Below are 19147 nucleotides of genomic sequence, written 5' to 3'. Positions count from 1 at the left end.
CAATATAGAATTGATCTGCTAAACTGAAAAATTGCAGTTCGTAAAAGTAATTCGTTTGCATCTCTCAGCTGCAGTTATCAGTAAAGTGAAGACATAAGAAAATAAAGGTTTCCATATCATTCATTTCTCTCAACAATCTCCTTTTATCTGTAACCAAACTTGAGATATAGTTCGTACTCACTGCGTGACTCACCCTGTATGAAGAAGACTTCAAGGCAAGTCATTCAAATCTAAGAAGCTGGCAAATTCTTTGAAATGAAATTATGAGTTATGGGAGAAATGTAGTTTCTTTTTTAAATTATCAGATAACAAGAAAGGAAATTTTAGTTTACTTAAAAATAATTCTTTGTTTAAGGTTAATTGTAAGAATCAATAAGTTCAATCATTTTTTAAAAGTACCATAAACTGTAATTTTTGTATACTTGTTTAAAATTAACTTTGACTTATTTTTTAAGAATAACTATCTTCAATTACAGTGTACCTTAATTTTTTAACACAAACAAAATTAATTGTAGTAATGGTATTTCTGAATTTTCATGTGAAAATGTGTCCTACAGATTTTCATCGCATTCTTAAACTTTTGTATTAACGATAAGATTCTCAAAGTGGAAACTTATGATTTCAAAAGCAAACATGTTAAACATGATAATTTTATCGTACATTCTCTCCCTCGTCTCGCGATAAAAATTACGAAAATAGCGATTATAAGAATGCAATCGTTGAATGCAACTAATCGAAGAAATGTCCATAAAGCAAACACGCGTAAGATTACAGGGGCCCGTCCTTGACATGCGTCGTATCTGGTCTGGATCAAAATATTTAAATGTAACATATGTACTTGTATCTGATTCAGCGTTTAAAATTAATGACCAATCGTGGAACGATGTATAGGGTGGCCCATTATAAAATGTTGGCTAATTCGTTTGGTACAGTGAGTCACAGAAGTATTGAATCACTGATAGTCACATAAGCGCCGTAGTTTCCCTGTTTGCGCTATAGTTTGCCTATTTCCTTCAAAAACTTCAATAGTCCTTACAAAATTTGATCTCGATAGAAATATTTCGAATGTACAATAATTGATTGTATTCTATTTTAAAATAATTGGGAACAAAACATGTGAAGTACGATAATTTTATTACCTTAAATTATTAACAAAAAATATGTCTTAATTTAACATTGGAGATTAATAGTTTTATTAATGTGAAAACTGATTTTATTATTGTGAAGCTTGCACCCTAATAAAAAATATTACTGTCCAAAAATATTAACAATAATACTTCAATAATTGTACATAAAAAAGAAAGAGATCTCATATTTTATTTACAACTAAAAGAAACTTATAAATCGCGGACGATATTTTTAAAATTCAAATTTAAATTTTAGATCATGAGCGGATGTGGCGCTGCAGTAAGCGCCACAAGCAACAGTGGATTCGAATAACCTCATGTGGTGCATTGTTTCGTTAACCTCTGCACCACCTTTAGAGAATTATTTCGAAGAAATCATTAGTAACAAAGTATCAAATGTTCACTTCTTAGGTTTTTCTTATTTGTAAATTGTAAAATAAATAAGATATAATGTCGATGCTCGCAGAGAGGCGTCAGAAACAGAAATGGACACTGAACCCTCGAGGAAAACACTGGAGCGAAGGTATATAAATATTTGAATTTACTTTGGTTCATTGAATGAAACATTGTGTAGGTATTTTGTAAATTTGATTCTTGATTATATTATTTACTAGATGGAAACAAATTTGGGCAGAAAATGTTGGAGAAAATGGGTTGGTCGAATGGCAAAGGACTTGGAGCTAATGAACAGGGTATGACGGAGCATGTACGCGTCTCTGTTAAAAATGATAAATCAGGTAAATAAATTGGGTAAAAATATTAAAATTGAAGTTAGAAATCTTAGATAGTTTTTATACTTACCTAATCTTTATATTGGATGCTGTAACTCTTGACACGATAATTTGTTTTTAAGGTATCGGTTTTAAAAGAGATACTGTAGATGAAGCTTGGACAGAACATCAAGACAGCTTCAACGACTTTTTACAACAGCTTCAGACTGCTCCCTGTGATAATATAGTGCAAATAGAAGAAGCAAATGCTGAATTAAGTGGAAAGTCATTGGAGTTGAAATCTAAGCAAAGTCGTGCTCGTGTTCAGTAAGTAATTTATTTTGTATACTATAATATAATTGTTCGTATAAAATATATTTATATCTCTGAATTTATTATTACTAGCTATCAAAAATTCACGAGGGGTAAAGATGTAAATAAGTATAGCACAAAAGATTTAGCAAATATATTTGGTCAGAAAGAAATGAATTTAAATAAAAATAGTAAAGTAGAAAATGATAGTACAGAGGAGAGCACTGTTGATATTCAGGATAATAGAGGTGGTGTTATTACCATAAATGCTGGTAGTATGACTGATTATTTTATGAAAAAGGATAAAGACTTTTCTTTAACATATAAACATAAAAAAAGATCAGAGTCAGAGAGTGAACCAGAATATGCAGGGTTTGGTTTTACATCGTCAGTCAATAAAGTACAATATCATAGTGAAGAAAATAAAGAATCAAAAAATGTAAGCAATTATGCATTTGAAAATCCTTGTATAGATTTAAACAGTCCTGAACCTGCTTCAAATACTAGTAGTAAAGTTGGATCACTTAAAAAACGGAAATCTATTGATGAAACTGAATTAAGTTCAAATCATGATGCTAAAAAATTTAAACAAGATAACATAAATAGTAGCAAGTATGAAAATGGTATAGTAAATGATGCACTGAATTTAGATTGTCAATCAGATGATGTTTATAATGGAAAAGAATTTGAAGTGTCAAGGGTACAATTTGGTGTTGCAAATTCTGCATTAGATTTAAGTGATGAAGCTGATAAGAAAAGGGTAACATTTAATGATCGTGTGGAATACAGTGATGATACTATAAAGAAAAAGAAAGGTAGAGCTACATTGGATAAGTTTGAGGTTGAGAACAAGAAGGCTAAAAAAAAGAAGAAACAAGACACAGTTAACAATTCTGTATCATTTGGTTTTGTTAATGAAGCTTTAGAGCTTGAAGACAAGCCTGAGGAGATTAATGATAACGAAATTAATGAACGTAAAAATAAGAAGTCTAAAAAAAGAAAAGAAAGTCGTCGATCTAATTTGGAAACAATAGTAGAGACACCAGAAGAAGATAAAGAAATTCTTGAAGAGAACATAGAGAGTATGGAGACAAATGAAAATACACCAGATGACAGTGTACCTGAAGAAAATACGACTCGTAAAAAAGCGAAGAAGAAAAAGAAAGAAAAAGTAAAGGAAGTTGTTGATAATGGGATAAATATAGAAGAAAATATAGAAAATGAAGTAGTCATGGAAACAAATTCACAAGGGGAGAAAGGGCAAGATGAACTTCACACAGATCAAGAAAATGTTTCTAAAGAAAAAAGAAAAAAAAGGAAGAAAACGAAACATGTTGAATCAGATGTAGGACATGAAAATACTATCTCTGAAACTGATATAAAAGATAGTAACAAAACGGACGAAAATACAGAAAAGATCGAAGAAGTTATAAAGATTAAAAAAAATAAAAAGAAAAAGAAAGATGCAAATGTGAATGATAGTAATATGGAAGTAGAAATTGAACAAAAGGAGAAAGAAAATATAGATAATGTAGATGAAAATACGTTGAAAGCGACCAAGGCAAAAAAGAAGAAGAAACATAAACATTCAATAGACGAGTCTGTTACAGATAATAATAACTCTACACATAATGCAGAGCTAACAGAGGAAAATCCGAGCTCTGAAGCAACGAATACACCTGTAAAAAATCATACTAACAAAACATTTAAAACTGTATCTAGTCCTTGGCATGAAAAAGCTAAAATGTCAAAGAAAATATTAAAATCTCTTTTTTATAGGAACTCTGTTGTACAATTTCCAGGCTCTAATATAGATGAAATTAAGGGATATGGAGCAGATATACAGTGACAAAGTTTATCAAAATTTCAATATATTCCTAACGTTTTATATGTATATAATATGGATTATAATTTTGTATAATTATATACAATATTTTGAAACAATATTTATTATTAAATAATAATGTACATTCTGTACATGTACAGAATTTTATTTATTTATTCAGAATGAAACATGTATTACCGACATTGGTAGTAATAAAATTTGTTTACAACTTTGGTGTTGTCACTATTTTTTAAAGCATATTTACAGAGTAATGTAATGGTAAACATTGTTGCCACTGCATAGTACCTTTGTTTCTAATTTAAGATTCTGCAATATTATCTTCTATTTTTATAATGTCATCCAGTTCTAGAAGTTTACTTTTCAATTTGTTTACCATTTCCAACTGTTCCTCACTCAATTCAACAACAGAATTGGGTATACATGTATCTTCTGTTAACAGTACAAAGTAACCCAGGCGTGTTAATTGATTTTGCACCTTATCGGGAAAGAGGAACTCGCATTTAAACTGTAACAAACAGTAATTGATACAAATTTTGTCACAAAAATTAAAGAAATCATGAATAAATTATTAATACCTTAAAATATGTTTTATCATTTTCTTTTAATTCTTCTACATCTTCTGCTCCTGCTTCTATTGCATCTTCCATTGCTTGATTAAAGTTACAATCTTTCACAGCTAGAATATAAGTTCCACAGTCAAACATTGACAATGCTGTATCTGCAAGTGTAGATCTGTAATTACCAATTTCTATTTAAAGACACGTTAATAAATTTCTATTGTACAATAACACCTAAAAGCATACAAGTATACTTACTTAGATTTTCTAAGTATATTATTAAGTAGGGCCTTGAAACCACCTGGATTATTAGTTGCATAGTGCAAAAGTAATGTACATCCTGAAGAAGTACGAATCGGCATTATCTTTGTTGGGGCTTGTGCTTTTGGAGTCTTCATTTTATTTAGAAATGTGTTTATAGTGCTTAGTGGCATATTAACTTTCTTTGCTTGATCGATTAAATTTGCTAATTTAGAGTTGAGTAATGGATCCGCACTTCCCTCTTCTGTAAATTTTATGATGAATTACACTTTCGTGTCAGCAGCTGTAGACTATTTCATTCAGGTATAAAACAAACAAAATTTATTGAGAAAATTATATACGTATCTACTGCAATAAATTTACATACACATTGTAACTTATTTTATTCTTCTTTATTATATTAAAAAACACTGGTATCATATTTTATACCTCTTACTGCAACTGTCATTTTAGAAATAAGGGTTTTGAACAATTGTCCTCTTGTTCTATCATTTTCTTCTTTAATATGTTTAATATTATGCCATTTGCTATGTCCTGCATATCGTCTGGTTCCATTAATAACAAAATTTGTATGCAAGCAGTAAATCAAATTGTTTAACCGATATTTCATTGTTTATAAAATAGGTTACACAAATAGGTTATGTTCTGTATAAGTTCTTAACTAGGGAAGTTTGAGATATAATGTTGGTAATAAAGTTAAAAATTGATTTGCTTCTGATAACAAAACAGACTCTCAAAAATGTATTTTTAGTTTTTCTAAAATAGAAATGTAACTTGTTTTTGTAGAATATAATTATTATTATATTTATGTCAAGTGTTATATAAATATAAAGACAAGAGTCATTGCATAAATTTGGTCATTCAAATAAAAGATAACATTCTTTATCTGATGTTCATGTTGTCAACAATATTTAAAATAACAGTGGCAAAGTAATGAAAACAAAATCCCTATTGTCAGGTAAGGTTAATATCTTAGAATTACGTCGCGGTTTTCTCAAATATTTTTTATTCAAGACTTTGATAAATTTTGGAATCTTTGCTTGATAATAATTTTGTCAGTACAATATTAATTTTAAAGGATTTATAATAATTATCACTTCGAATCGTAGAAGTGATCAGGACTAAATTAAAATTCTTAGAGTCCAAATTTATACTTCTATACTTCAATAGTAATTTGAAATATAATTGCATCAAATTATTCTTGTATTTAAAAAGAACTAGGTCTCCTCCAGTCTCCACTCGTTCTCCAACGAGAATTTAGCGAAATGTTAAAGCATCAGTCGATACGATTTTAAATTGCACAACCGATTCAAAGTCCAACGGGTGATATCACCAATGGAATATCATTCAGATTCCAATTGTGCTTGATGTCTATTATTCCATTACGCCATTATCGCAACGAGTACTGCTTGACTTGTAACCAGATATGTACACTTGAGTTTACGGAGGTTAACGATATGGACAAATAGCGTCCAATGGAAAATGATTTATTATTGCCACTGTACAGAGCTTTTGAGTTAATTAATTTGTTCGTTAAGGCTGGTTAGAGTTGATGTCGGGTCCTTTTGCCACTGTACACCAAATATAGCATACATAGAATCCATTGTGCACGTGTACATGGTAGATTTCTCTAGGGGTAGATCCCACTTGTTAGTTTTTGATTAGTCAGTTTTTACATGGGAAATTACTGACACAGAATTAAGGGCTATGTAATTTTTATTTATTTAAAAAATAGACTGTCTTAATTTTAAATACATTTGGTTCAGTATTAGATTTCTAAGTTTTACTCCATGCAACTTAAATTGCATTTAATGATGTATATAATAATTATTTTTTAGTATTATTTTTTCAGTGTTATTTTGTTCGCAAAAAAAGTTTGATGTCATTTAACTTTACACATGTAGACAAATAAATAGCAATTGTTTTCCACAAAGAATATTTCAACATATTTCGCCGATAGAAGTTATCTGAAAAAAAGGCGAGCGGTTAATTTATCTGGACAACACTCGACTTTATACGAGCGATTTTGGCACCAGATTTTTTTGGCATCTTTTCATTGCGCCACAAATCATCCTTCATAGCGAATTGCATACAATAAAAGCTACTTTTCTTTGCTGCATTTCTTCTCGTAAACAGTCGTCTTTTTTTATGTTGCACAAGCGGATAAATTCTTCCAAAAGTGTTTCGTAACTTCGCTATCCTACCTTTTTTATTTCCACAAACATTCCAGTTATGAAATAGATACGAGTTCATCCAAAATTTCAACAAAAATAATTTTAGTTCAAGCATCTTCGTTTTTCTTCTAAAAGCAATATATTTAAGGAAATATATAACAAGTATGGATCTAGGATTACAAGTATCGGAGGATACAGTGATCCGGGATTATAGGTACTTGAGGATATAGGGAACTGAGATTATAGGTATCTGAGGATATGGGGATCTGAGATTATAGGTACCTAAGGATATAGTGATCTGGGATTACGGGGATCAGGAAGTGCAGTAATTTGGAGATGCAAAGATGGGGTTATTGAGATTTGGGAATATAGGAATCTGGTGTTACGTGGAGCTAAGAATGTAGGGATTTGGGGAGACAAGGATCTGAATTTATGAGGACTTGGTTTATGTGTGTTTGGAGTCGTATGGATATAAGTTCATAGTGATTTTGAAGTGTAGACATTTGATGTGGATGTGGAGATGTAGATTTGAGGTTATAGGGACGGGGGTGTGGAGATTTGGGTGTTTAGGAATTTGGGAAGGTAGGTGTTTGGAGGCGTAATGGTTTGGGTGTTTAGGAATTTGGGAAGGTAGCTGTTTGGAGGCGTTGGAGTTTGGGTATTTAGGGATTTGGGAAGGTAGGTGTTTGGAGGCGTTGGAGTTTGGATATTTAGGGATTTGGGAAGGTAGGTGTTTGGAGGCGTTGGAGTTTGGGTATTTAGGAATTTGGGAAGGTAGGTGTTTGGAGGCGTAGAGGTTTGGGTATTTAGGGATTTGGGAAGGTAGGTGTTTGGAGGCGTTGGAGTTTGGGTATTTAGGAATTTGGAAATATAGGTGTTTGGAGGCGTAGAGATTTGGGTATTTAGGAATTTGGGAAGGTAGGTACTTGGAGGCGTAGTGCTTTGGGTATTTAGGGATTTGGGAATGTGGAGATTTGGATATTGAGGGATTTGGAAATATAGACATTTGGCAATGTAAGGATTTGGGGATACAAGGGTTCGGAAATGTAGGGATTTGGGACGACAACGATTAGGGAATGTAGAGATTTGAATATTGATGGATTTGACTTGAGATCTGTGACCTAGAAATACTGTAATGCAAGCATCTACTAATCTATCAACCAGAGGACGTAGAAACCCAAGCACCCAATACACAACACACTAATTCAAAAATGTAGATATCCAATACAAGAATCTAGAAACATCTGAAAATGAACCCAATGACACACAGATCAGAAGTCCCTGCACCAGCTACCAAACTCCTAAAACACCCCACATCCAAAACAAACACAATTCCAATTTTCATCCACACCCAAAAACAACCTACCTTTCATCTCCCCACTCCAATAAGCAATCCCCGCAATAGTACATCAGAAAAATAAATACGAACCGCGAAAGAACGTTTGTTCCACATAGTAGCGATCGATCGTGCAACTCGCCCAACACTTTCGCCAACGAATTCTAAATTTAGTCATCCTGGTGGTCATTCTTTTTAATTACCCTTCAACGACTTCACGTCGGAACGGTGATCTAACCGTGTTAACTAGACGCCGGATGGTTCCTTTGACACACCAGGTATAGAGCATGTTCAGCATGTCGTTGCCTTTAATTCACGTACGCCCGTCGCTTTCTGGACGGTTAACCGGACAGAGAGGCGGGTTTTAATAAATTTTGCACGGAGAGTTCACCCTCTACTCTCCATTCCTATTAAGATGTATATATTCTTGCTCGTATAAAGCCTGTTGGGTACTGGTGTCAGAGAGGGTTGGAGGGACGTGTTCGAGGGCGAACTTTTTATCGCGAAAAGATGTTCGCGTGATTGGTGGACCGAAATTTCAATATTTGCTGTGTCGTTGGCTTACGGGAAATTTGTCGCGAAAATAGATCGGTGGGTGCGCTTCTTTTGACAGGTTAGGGACGTAAACAGGGTTTGATTAGTGGTTTATTTTTGGTGGTTGGGGATTTGGGTTTTGGAGGGAGGTTTAATGGGATTTGGGGGAATTGGGAGTGGGGAATTTAGGGGTGGGGATGTGGGGATTTGGAAATATGGGAATTTGGGAATTTAGGGGTTGGGGATTTGGGAATTTGGAGATTTGGGATTTGGGGATTTGGGGATTTGGAAATTGGGGAATTTGGGAATTTAGGGGTTGGGGATTTGGGAATTTTGGTATTTGGGGATTTGGGGATTTGGGGATTTGGGGATTTGGGGATTTGAGAATTTGGAAATTTGAGAGATTGGAATTAGGAGAGTTTGGAAATTTGAGAGATTGGAACTTTGAGAGTTTGGAATTTTGAGAGAATGGAAATTTGGGAGATTGGAAATTTGAGAGCTTGGAACTTTCAGAGTTTGGAAATTTGAGAATTTGGAAATTTGAGAGTATGGAACTTTGAGAGCTTGGAAATTTGAGAGCTTGGAAATTTGAGAGCTTGGAAATTTGGGAGCTTGGAAATTTGAGAGATTGGAACTTTGAGAGTTTGGAAATTTAGGAATTGGGGATGTGAGAATTTGGGAATTTATGTAGTGGGAACTTTGGAAGTGGGAATTTCGAACTTGGTAAACTTCCCAACAAAATATTGCAATTCTCCAAATTCAAAAAAATGTAAAAACCACTTAATAAACCTCAAAGTGTAAAAATGAAACAACTGTAAAATAGGTAGCACACAATATAAGAAAGTGTAGAAAATTTATAAGTGAAGTGTTTTACGATACCCGCCATCAAATACTCATTAACGATTTAAGGTTAGTTAGTGGCCCCGCCCTCGTGGAAATAATTTTGCTTTTCGTCACGTTATCCCGTCGTAATTAAAAGACTTCAGGAACCGGGATCTAATAAATCTTGTGACTCACGTTGTCTTTCCGCCCTGATTCTCACCGGATCACACTTTAATCCCTCTTCGTTTCGCGCGTCTCTTCTTCTTTCGCCACCCTACCTGACGTTTTCTTCTTTTCTTCTTCTATCTCTATTTTTGTCCTTTATATTTCTGTCTTTGTATGATGTTCGTTAGCGAATAACTTCTTTTCAACCGATGTAGAAACTTCTAACGAATGGTTGCGTCATCGTGAACTCGAAGCTGGAGGTGTTGCCGGAAACAATGTTCCGTTTCGAGGTATGTATGGGGCCGAAAGATTTAAACAATGGGTTCTAAAGTATTTTCTACTTGAATTTGGTCAAGTGTGTAACTTGTGTTTTATCTTGAACGATTTAACATTTGGAAATTTGGAAATTTAGGAATTGGTGGGTTCCTTTCAATTTTCCAAGGTTGATTCAACAGTGAAGAATCCCTACAAAATTTACAAACTACATTTTCCAAATAGAAAAATTTCTAACATCTCAAGTTTCCAAATTTTTAAACTCATCTCCAACTTACGAAGGAAATTATTAATTCCAAATTATCAGCAACAATTTATCGAATTTACGGTGTCCAATTTCTTTCCCAAAATTCCAATAAATCACAGAGCTCTAAGAAAGCTCGAACATCCTCAAGCAAAATGGCAGCGATTGATTGCAATCGAAGCAGCGAGAAATCAAGACCTTACATTTTGTTGCACTCTTTCGTATTTCTCATCTGTACATCTGAATTTCTTTCATCTCGGCGTATCTTCTTTCGGATGTATCCGCTCGTCTTTCCCGTCCTCGTGGCCTCTCTTTCGAGCTCCTCCACGCGTATAGGTATGTACGCCATGTTCAATTTTATGAGGGGAAACGTATACGGCAAGCCGACGACGGGCGACGTTTAATAAAGGCGTGGGTGTGTGCGCTAGGGGTGCTAGTTAGCACGGCGCTTGGCGCCGGCGACGACGTCGCCGTCTGGACGCCTATGGCCTCCTCTCGACGTCCTACACCGACGGCGACGACGACGACGACGACGACCTCGTCTCACTCTCTTCAGGCACGTACCGACACAAAGTGGTCGTTCTTTAAAAATCCAAAGAACGTCCCGGTGATTTCAAATAATATATACGTCCCTTAGCGTTCTTGCCCTTCAATTTCTTTCTCCCTTCCTCCGACTTGTGGTGCATGGAGCTGAGGTATTATCAAATCTTGGGACTTCCTTTGGAATTAATTTAATTGATTGTGTTTGGAGAAGTAGGATAATGTAGCGTGAGTTGATTTAGTTTAATGTAACCTGGTGACACTTACTTTTATTGAAATTTATTATTATTGATTTATTTATTTAATTTATTTAATTGAATCTTAGTATGATTTAATGTAGATCGATGTAGGTTAGTCTATTAATTAGTGTGACTTAAGCTGACACAACTTAATCTTATGTAACCTTATCTGATTTAGCTTAATCTAACCTAACTTCATTTAGCATGATCTAATCAGATTCTTAGCTTAATTTGATTTAACCTGATATACCTTAATTTGACCTAACCTAATTTGATAAACGTTAATCTAACCTAACCTAATTTGATATACCTTAATCTAATCTAACCTAATCCGACATACCTTAATCCAGCCTAACCTAATGCCATATACCTTAATCTAACCTAACATAATACCAAATACTTTAATCTAACCTAACCTAATCGGATATATCTTAATCCAGTCTAACCCAATGCCATATACCTTAATCTAACCTAACCTAATCCGATATATCTTAATCCAGCCTAACCCAATGCCATATACCTTAATCTAACCTAACCTAATGACACATACCTTAATCTAATCTAACCTCACATAATTTAATCTAATCTGACTTAGCTTAATCTGACCTAACCTCAGTCTAACCTCACATAATTTCATCTAACCCAACTATCAATAATGATCCACATGACATTTTCAATCCTACAGTTTCTCTTCATATATTGCCGAATAAAAATCCCGTAAGAATCTTGCTATAAATTTTTATTCTCTCAATTATAGATCATATTTCCACTCATATATTTTTACGTGGTTAATGAGATCTTGATAGGGTTCAGGAAAGTTGTTCGCGGTTGAACGAGTTCGAAGAGGAAGAACAGAAAATAGAAAACATAGAGTAAGCGGTATAACTTTCGGATGATACAATTTCGAGTCATCCGGTTTGTTAATTGCACTAGGTGACTTTTGTGTACCGCGAATAGGGTGGATCGCGTTGAAAGGATTCAACGAGAAGCGATTTCACGGGAATCTTGACTCAGTCTTACGGAACAGAGTGTTTCACGCACTCGTTGAGACTTTATTAGCCGTCGAGGGTGGGGGTGAGAAAAAAGGGTGGTCGTAGGGTGAATCAGGTTAACATTCGACGAACAAGGAGATATCTCATCCCCCGGTCTCTTCTCTTCTATTTTTATCATACCGCATCCCTTTCATTTTCATCATTTTCCACGTTTCTTTTCTCTCTCCATTTTTTTTATCCCGCGTCGCTCTTCCTCGACCTGTTGTATTATTTCGCGTTTCTTCCCTCGTTTCCCTCGAATCGGTTCTCCAGTCGAACTCGCGCTTCAGCGTATTTAGCGGGCAGTAAAAGCCTTAATGAAAGGGATCTCGACTTCATGAGGCAGTAAAATCGGTTATATCGAGACACTGAGGGAAACAGAAGGGTAAGAGAGAACTGGAACGGACGCAATTTATCGCGCAATCATATAAACGCTCCCTTGATCGTTTCTTGCCGCGATCTTGCGGCCAGGAAAACTTTGGATTAAAATCGTTTAATCGGAAATGAATTGCGGTTCGGTTATGCGTCAGGAAATTACGGGAAATAATGTTGAACGACGTTCAAACGAAATTTGCAAGAAGATCATTAACGAGATCGTATTATCGGTAAGTTTCCTCATATTCTTGTCTTTGTATTTCGATCAAATGTCAATGTATTACTTTAACAGAGTCTTTCAAGATCATTTTTTAAGATAATTTATTTCTTGATTATATTATATTCATTTACATCTGTAACATTTATATAAACAAACTCTGAAAGAATTTATAATATAATTTCCACATATGTGACCTCTGATTGATGCATTTATAAACACACTATACATGTATGTGATTTTTGAATAACATGAATGTGACAAATTTTATTCATTTTAAATCTGTAACGTTTATATAAAGAAACCTTGAAAGAATTTATAATATAATGTCCACATATGTGACTTTTGGCTGATGCACTTATAAACACACTATAACATGTATGTCATTTTTGAACAACATAAATGTGACGAATTTAACAACAAATTATTCGTCCACGTACATGACCTTTGGTTCATGAATTTAAAAGCAAACTAAATGTTCACATATGCAATATTTGTTTAGTGAATAGAAAAGAGAATGAAGTATCCACATATGTGACCTTTTGTTGGTGGATTTAAAAACTGAACGACCACATGTGTGACCTTTGGTTCATGAACTTAGATGTAAACTGACCACCCACTTTGATAAATTGGAGCAAACTAAACAACCATATGTAATTTCTGCCTGACAAAATTAAAAACAAAATATCCTCATATGTGTAAGTATAGTACACATGTGTAAACTCTCCCTTGAAGAGTACCTACGATACAATGTAAACATATCAAAGCTTTTAATCAGTATTTCAATAAAATTTGAAATTACGTAAATTTTCCTTCAATTTGCATAAAAAATACATATGAATTAAAAAAGTAATTTCGAACCTAACCTCTCGTTACACGTAGAAGAAAAGGAGCATAAAACCCGTTAGAAAGGTTATTTTTTTCACACGTCGGATGATCGATATCGCGACGCATTCGATCGACCATTATCGCAGAACGAAAGATGACGAGGACAATGTCTGTCAACTGTAATTTCTCCGTGAACGTTTTTACTCGTGGCACGTGTGGGCGCGCGTGTTTAACGGTGTGTTCCCATCGTTCATTAAGTTAACGATCCATCGTTAACCTTACCTTTATTGGATGCGTTCAACGGGCTTCATAGATGGGAAAAAGGCAAAAGGAATATACGGGGTGGAAGGAGAGATAGAAGGAAAAAAAAGGCAAGAAACAAAGACAGAAAAGTGCAGGGCTTCCCGGCGGTTCACTGTTGTTTCTGACGCCATATGGCCGCGGTGTTTTGAGACGACCGATGCCATCCATTTCAGGAATAGTACGCCATTCTGCCGGGTTATGGAATGCCGGGTTTAAGCATTTTCCTGTACCAAAGCACGGGATACTGTCTCTTTACCTCGATTTCCCACGTATGTGCCCCTGTACGTGCGGTTGCTTTTTTTATTTCCTGCGAGATTGGTTTCGTGAAGTATTCGATCGAAATATGTCGTCGGAATTTCAAGGCGGATGAATTTACATTTGGTATTAAATATTCGGTATCGTTATTTCAGAGTTTCTGTGTTGGACTATATAGAGATGTGGACATGTAGGGATTTAATAATGTAGAAATTTTAGGATGTGGGAATCTAGGAATGTAGATGTTTGATCAGAGTGGAATTTGGGGGATGCAGAGATTTGGGGTGTTGGGACTTCAGGATGTGGGAATTTGGGGATGTGGAAATTTGGGAATATGGCGATTTGGGGTGGTAGCAATTTGGGGGTGTGGGAATTTGGGACTGGAGGGATTTGGAGATGTGGGGATTTGGAGACGTGGGGATTTGGGAACGTGGGGATTTGGGGACGTGGGGATTTGGGGACGTGGGGATTTGGGGACGTGGGGATTTGGGGACATGGGGATTTGGGGACGTAGGGATTTGGGGACGTGGGGATTTGGGGACGTGGGGATTTGGGGACGTGGGGATTTGGCGACGTGAGGATTTGGGGACGTGGGGATTTGGCGACGTGAGGATTTGGAGATGTGGGGATTTGGGGACGTGGGGATTTGGGGACGTGGGGATTTGGATATGTGGGAATTTGGGGACGTGAGGATTTGGAGACGTGAGGATTTGGGGACGTGGGGATTTGGGGACGTGGGGATTTGGGGACGTGGGGATTTGGGGACGTGGGGATTTGGATATGTGGGAATTTGGGGACGTGGGGATTTGGGGACGTGGGGATTTGGGGACGTGGGGATTTGGGGACGTGGGGATTTGGGGACGTAGGGATTTGGGGACATGGGGATTTGGGGACATGGGGATTTGGGGACATGGGGATTTGGGGACATGGGGATTTGGATATGTGGGAATTTGAGGACGTGGGGATTTGGGGACGTGGGGGGTTGGGGACGTGGAGAGTTGGGGATGTGGGGATTTGGGAACGTGAGGATTTGGATATATGAGAATTTGGACATGTGGGAATTTGGGGATGTGGGGATTTGGGAATATAGGGATTTGGGGATGTGGGGATTGAACCACAATCATTCGTATAAAACAGAAATAAAAATAATGCAAACCAAAAATGACAATAACTAAAAGCAACTAAAATAATAAAATAATAAAAAGGAAATAAGAGGGTCATAGTATACTTTCATGTACCGTCTTTAATTATAAAATAATCGACTAAGAAATCACTGATTGCAACGAAAAAAACAGAGAGAAGTGAAAGGCTGCACCGTAATTTGCTGTCAAAGCTAATACACTCTTCAAACTCGGTTAAATGACAGATTTCCAGGACTGTCGAAATAAAAAAGTTCCCCGGGAAGTTTCCGTCAGGAAGCATCGTCGGAAGATGAACCACACTACCAGGACACTGATCTCGGGAAAGGATAGCGAAGGAAACACGAGGAAAAAGGGGGAAAATTACAGATGAGAGCGTGTACTATCACTCGAGGAGCCTCTTCATTTGTGTCATCTTCTTTTGCTCCCTTTCGCAGTTTCTCACGTGGGAATAATACACTTTGCTGTCTTCTTTTCGTCTTCTTTCGCGGTCGTTTAGAAACCGAAACTTTCTTTATCACGAAACATCCTTGATATATCGCAGATCACTCTTTCTAATTGTCCAAATGATTTTTAATATGTACCTTTTAAAAATTATTCAATCTTAATAACAAGGGTAAACAGGAAGATTATAGCAATCTTATGATTATTACATAAATACATTATTACTTATTATATTAATTTTTATATTATTCAGTTCACAGAATAATATATTGTCCAGTTACAATTATTCATATAATTAATCTCTCATCAAACATTTTTTAATTTTTTTTTATAAAAAAAAGTAGCAGATACAGTTTGCAATTTTATTTTGTTATTCCATGTTTCAGAACTATAAATAATTTTGTAGACACTTTTCAGAAAGTTACCCGATTTTTGCAAGTATTTCCTTAGAACCGAAAGTTAGTTTAAAAGTTAAATTCAGGTTCTAACCCTTTCGATTTTTTCTCACGATGCTGAAGTTCGTAGTTTCCATCAATCCTTCGAGTTCTCTGCTTTTTCCCTCTCGTCGGATGGGTCTCCATTGCCCTCCTTTTGGCAGTATAATCCGCAAATTACTAACCTAACCCCCGCGAGCGTCTTAAAGACCAACCCTTGTTCGTGGTAGATTCAAAGGACGTAATACCCGGGCCAGACTTGGCAAAGATCCGGCAGGGAAAGCCTTGAAAGAAGGATGAAATACTTTTCTCCTTGCTATCTTTTCCTCTTTCATTCGTGAGCATCTGCGTACGCGTCCCTCTTTTCGATGCTTCAGCAAACATTTATTACATGGAAAATACGGAATTTTGTTTCGTATCGGTCTGGCAGGAAACGTTATCCAACGCGATCGAGTAACTAGCTACTTTATGTCACATTTTACTGTTTGGTAAAAACGATATGTGTACGCTTTACACATGTACTCTGTCAAGTGATTCATTTTTACTGAGATATATTTCCAGCTATTGGAAATTACTGAAACTGGTGCAGATATGTAGGTTACGTATAAAATACTATTTGAACATCTATTTTATTTACCATTGATGAATGTAGGTATTTATAATATTTATTTTACAAGCATACAAAGATCAGGTAAAATGCTTTACTTCTTCTAGGCACCTCATTTATTTTAATTTATCTAATAACTGAATTTGAAATAAAATAATTCATTTATTTATACATTTATTTATGTATATTCATAAATTCATACTTCATACACTTTCTTCTTCATCTCATAAAATTTTGATTAGCAAAATTGTTCTTCAGACTCGATGCTCCTATTGAACCGATTTATTTCTTCTAGGTTATTGTATTTTAATTTATCTAACAACTGAATTTGAAATAAAATAATTCATTTATTTATACATTTATTTATGTATATTCATAAATTCATACTTCATACACTTTCTTCTTCATCTCATAAAATTTTGGTTAGCAAAATTGTTCTTCAGACTCGATGCTCCTATTGAACCGATTTATTTCTTCTAGGTTATTGTATTTTAATTTATCTAACAACTGAATTTGAAATAAAATAATTCATTTATTTATACATTTATTTATGTACATTCATAAATTCATACTTTATACACTTTCTTCTTCATCTCATAAAATTTTGATTAGCAAAATTGTTCTTCAGACTCGATGCTCCTATTGAACCGATTTCCAAGTGTAACCTAACCTAACATAGGACAAATGTAAAAATTGATCTAGACATCTTAACTCGACTAACAAAGATTAGAATAACGTCTAAGAATAAGCTCTAGCTTCCCCTAGAGCAGCCATAGCATTTACCCCGCCATAAATATCCCCCATTCATACCGGATGAAATATCCTTTATCGAGCGTTCACGTAGTCGTAATGGGCGCGTATGAGCGAGGACAAGCCGCGAATAAACCGCAGAAATTTATCGTGGCAAGCAACACGGTGCCTTAATCGTTCGTCGCGCGGTCGGGATACGAACAAGTTAATTGACTTAAAGGCCGAATTACTACGGGTTAGTTCGGAGTTAACAGCCGTCAGAGCTTTGCCGGGAAAATTTATCTCTGGAATAGGCACGCACGTGGTGCTCGCATGTCCTGGGAAATATGCTTAACTTCTCCCTCGTTCGTCGAATGCGCCATTAAATTCTGTTGCCAGTAAATGAGCGCGAACAGCGTGCACCGATGTCGTTCGTGAACGTCACATGTTTCAGTGCGTTTACCTGCTGTTCTATTACAAAGAACTCAACCCACGAGTTGGTGGATGAACGTACAAGAAGTTGCTATTCCTAATGCAAACACTTTACATGCAGGCAAATAACTGTTGAACGCATGTGGCATTTCGCTCACTTGAGAGAAGAATATTTTTGTCTAATTGGTGTGTGAGAGCCAGTCTCTCCATTTTTCTATTCTGACGAATTGTAGTAGCGCTTCTAACCTCGCGCGCCAACTCGTGGGTTGACATCGGTACTCGTGAACGGAAATGGCCGCCGGTGAAACGCAAGGATTAACGATGTTAATACATGTTCTTCCCTACCGACGAGTCTGTGAAAGCAGAATTCACTCCACTCTCAAGTTTCGTATTCGAATATCGTTTAACATAAATATTTGTACCATTATCTCGTTAATTTTATCGTCCAACTCTTATTGAAATTTTCATTTCGCACCAACGAAACGCAGGCCGAAAATCGTGAAGTAAAAAGGTGGTGCATTAAGTAGCAGCGGGTGTCCGAGTAATTTCGTGTTAGGACATTCCTCAGATATTGCTACTGTAAATAGATCGCATTTAGAAGCACTCAACTCGCGGCGTGAGGCCATCTCGAAACACACGAAAAAGCTGCGGGATACAGGCTGGCGTTACAAGCTTTTCCTTCCTACTTCCCTTGATCGTGTGCAGGAATGACACGAGGGAATAGGGCGAAAGAAGCAATCGATTTTTTATTAACGAGAAGAAAGACCAAGTCGCTCGAGTAGCCTATGAAGTGGCCTCCGCTGGATGGCGGCTGAAGTAATCGAAAAATTAGGTTATTTCGATGATACCCGTGCAACGAAGCTCAACCTGCGCTGTGCCAGCATAAATCACTTATTACGAAATTATTACTTTCTTTTTGTCGTGGTATCTAGGAAATGACTGTGATAATTAACTTTCTAAAATTAATTTTTCATGGAAGGATATTGTTCTGGTTTACAGTGCTGGTACCATGTATTGTCACATTTCTAAATGGCTGATTTTCTAAATTACAAAATATCAATTTTATAAATACACAGATCTATAACTTGAAAATTTAAGTGATTTTTAAACAACAAGTTGAAGAAACTACAAATGTAAAAATTGAGAACTTCAATTTAGAGATACAAACTATTCATCTCTTTCTATATTTTCAGTGACCCTTAATGGTACCAAA

At 35.7% G+C, this 19147-nt stretch overlaps 2 protein-coding genes across 2 annotated transcripts; one reads left to right on the top strand and one right to left on the bottom strand.

Moving 5' to 3' along the window:
• Positions 1-1406: 1406 nt before the first annotated feature.
• Positions 1407-4207, top strand: LOC100879896 (uncharacterized). The gene is made up of 4 exons (XM_003704226.3): positions 1407-1650; positions 1742-1864; positions 1981-2164; positions 2243-4207. The coding sequence occupies exons 1-4, from the start codon at positions 1578-1580 to the stop codon at positions 3996-3998; spliced, it is 2136 nt and encodes a 711-aa protein (XP_003704274.2). The 5' UTR covers positions 1407-1577; the 3' UTR covers positions 3999-4207.
• On the bottom strand, positions 2774-5470 carry LOC100876620 (translational activator of cytochrome c oxidase 1). Its single transcript, XM_003704363.3, has 4 exons — positions 5243-5470; positions 4811-5057; positions 4571-4727; positions 2774-4500 (listed from the first exon to the last, which is right to left on the bottom strand). Exons 1-4 carry the CDS (start codon positions 5421-5423, stop codon positions 4294-4296), a joined length of 792 nt encoding a protein of 263 aa, XP_003704411.2. The 5' UTR covers positions 5424-5470; the 3' UTR covers positions 2774-4293.
• Between the last annotated feature and the right edge of the window lie 13677 nt (positions 5471-19147).

The sequence above is a fragment of the Megachile rotundata genome, chromosome 6 (assembly GCF_050947335.1).
Source record: "Megachile rotundata isolate GNS110a chromosome 6, iyMegRotu1, whole genome shotgun sequence".
NCBI lineage: Eukaryota > Metazoa > Arthropoda > Insecta > Hymenoptera > Megachilidae > Megachile > Megachile rotundata.
The sequence above is the reverse complement of the archived record's forward strand: the minus strand, read 5'-3'. Positions and strand labels throughout refer to the sequence as shown.

What these genes read in the sequence shown, in the direction of transcription:
- LOC100876620 (XM_003704363.3), bottom strand. Translation starts at nt 5,423, where the DNA reads ATGAAATATCGGTTAAACAATTTGATTTACTGCTTGCATACAAATTTT. An exon ending in AATGACAGTTGCAGTAAGAG is followed by an intron (nt 5,058 to 5,242) that starts GTATAAAATATG and finishes TAAAATTTACAG; the next exon opens with AAGAGGGAAGTGCGGATCCA. An exon ending in ATGATAAAACATATTTTAAG is followed by an intron (nt 4,501 to 4,570) that starts GTATTAATAATT and finishes TGTTTGTTACAG; the next exon opens with TTTAAATGCGAGTTCCTCTT.
- LOC100879896 (XM_003704226.3), top strand. Translation starts at nt 1,578, where the DNA reads ATGTCGATGCTCGCAGAGAGGCGTCAGAAACAGAAATGGACACTGAAC. An exon ending in AGGAAAACACTGGAGCGAAG is followed by an intron (nt 1,651 to 1,741) that starts GTATATAAATAT and finishes ATTATTTACTAG; the next exon opens with ATGGAAACAAATTTGGGCAG. An exon ending in TGTTAAAAATGATAAATCAG is followed by an intron (nt 1,865 to 1,980) that starts GTAAATAAATTG and finishes TTTGTTTTTAAG; the next exon opens with GTATCGGTTTTAAAAGAGAT.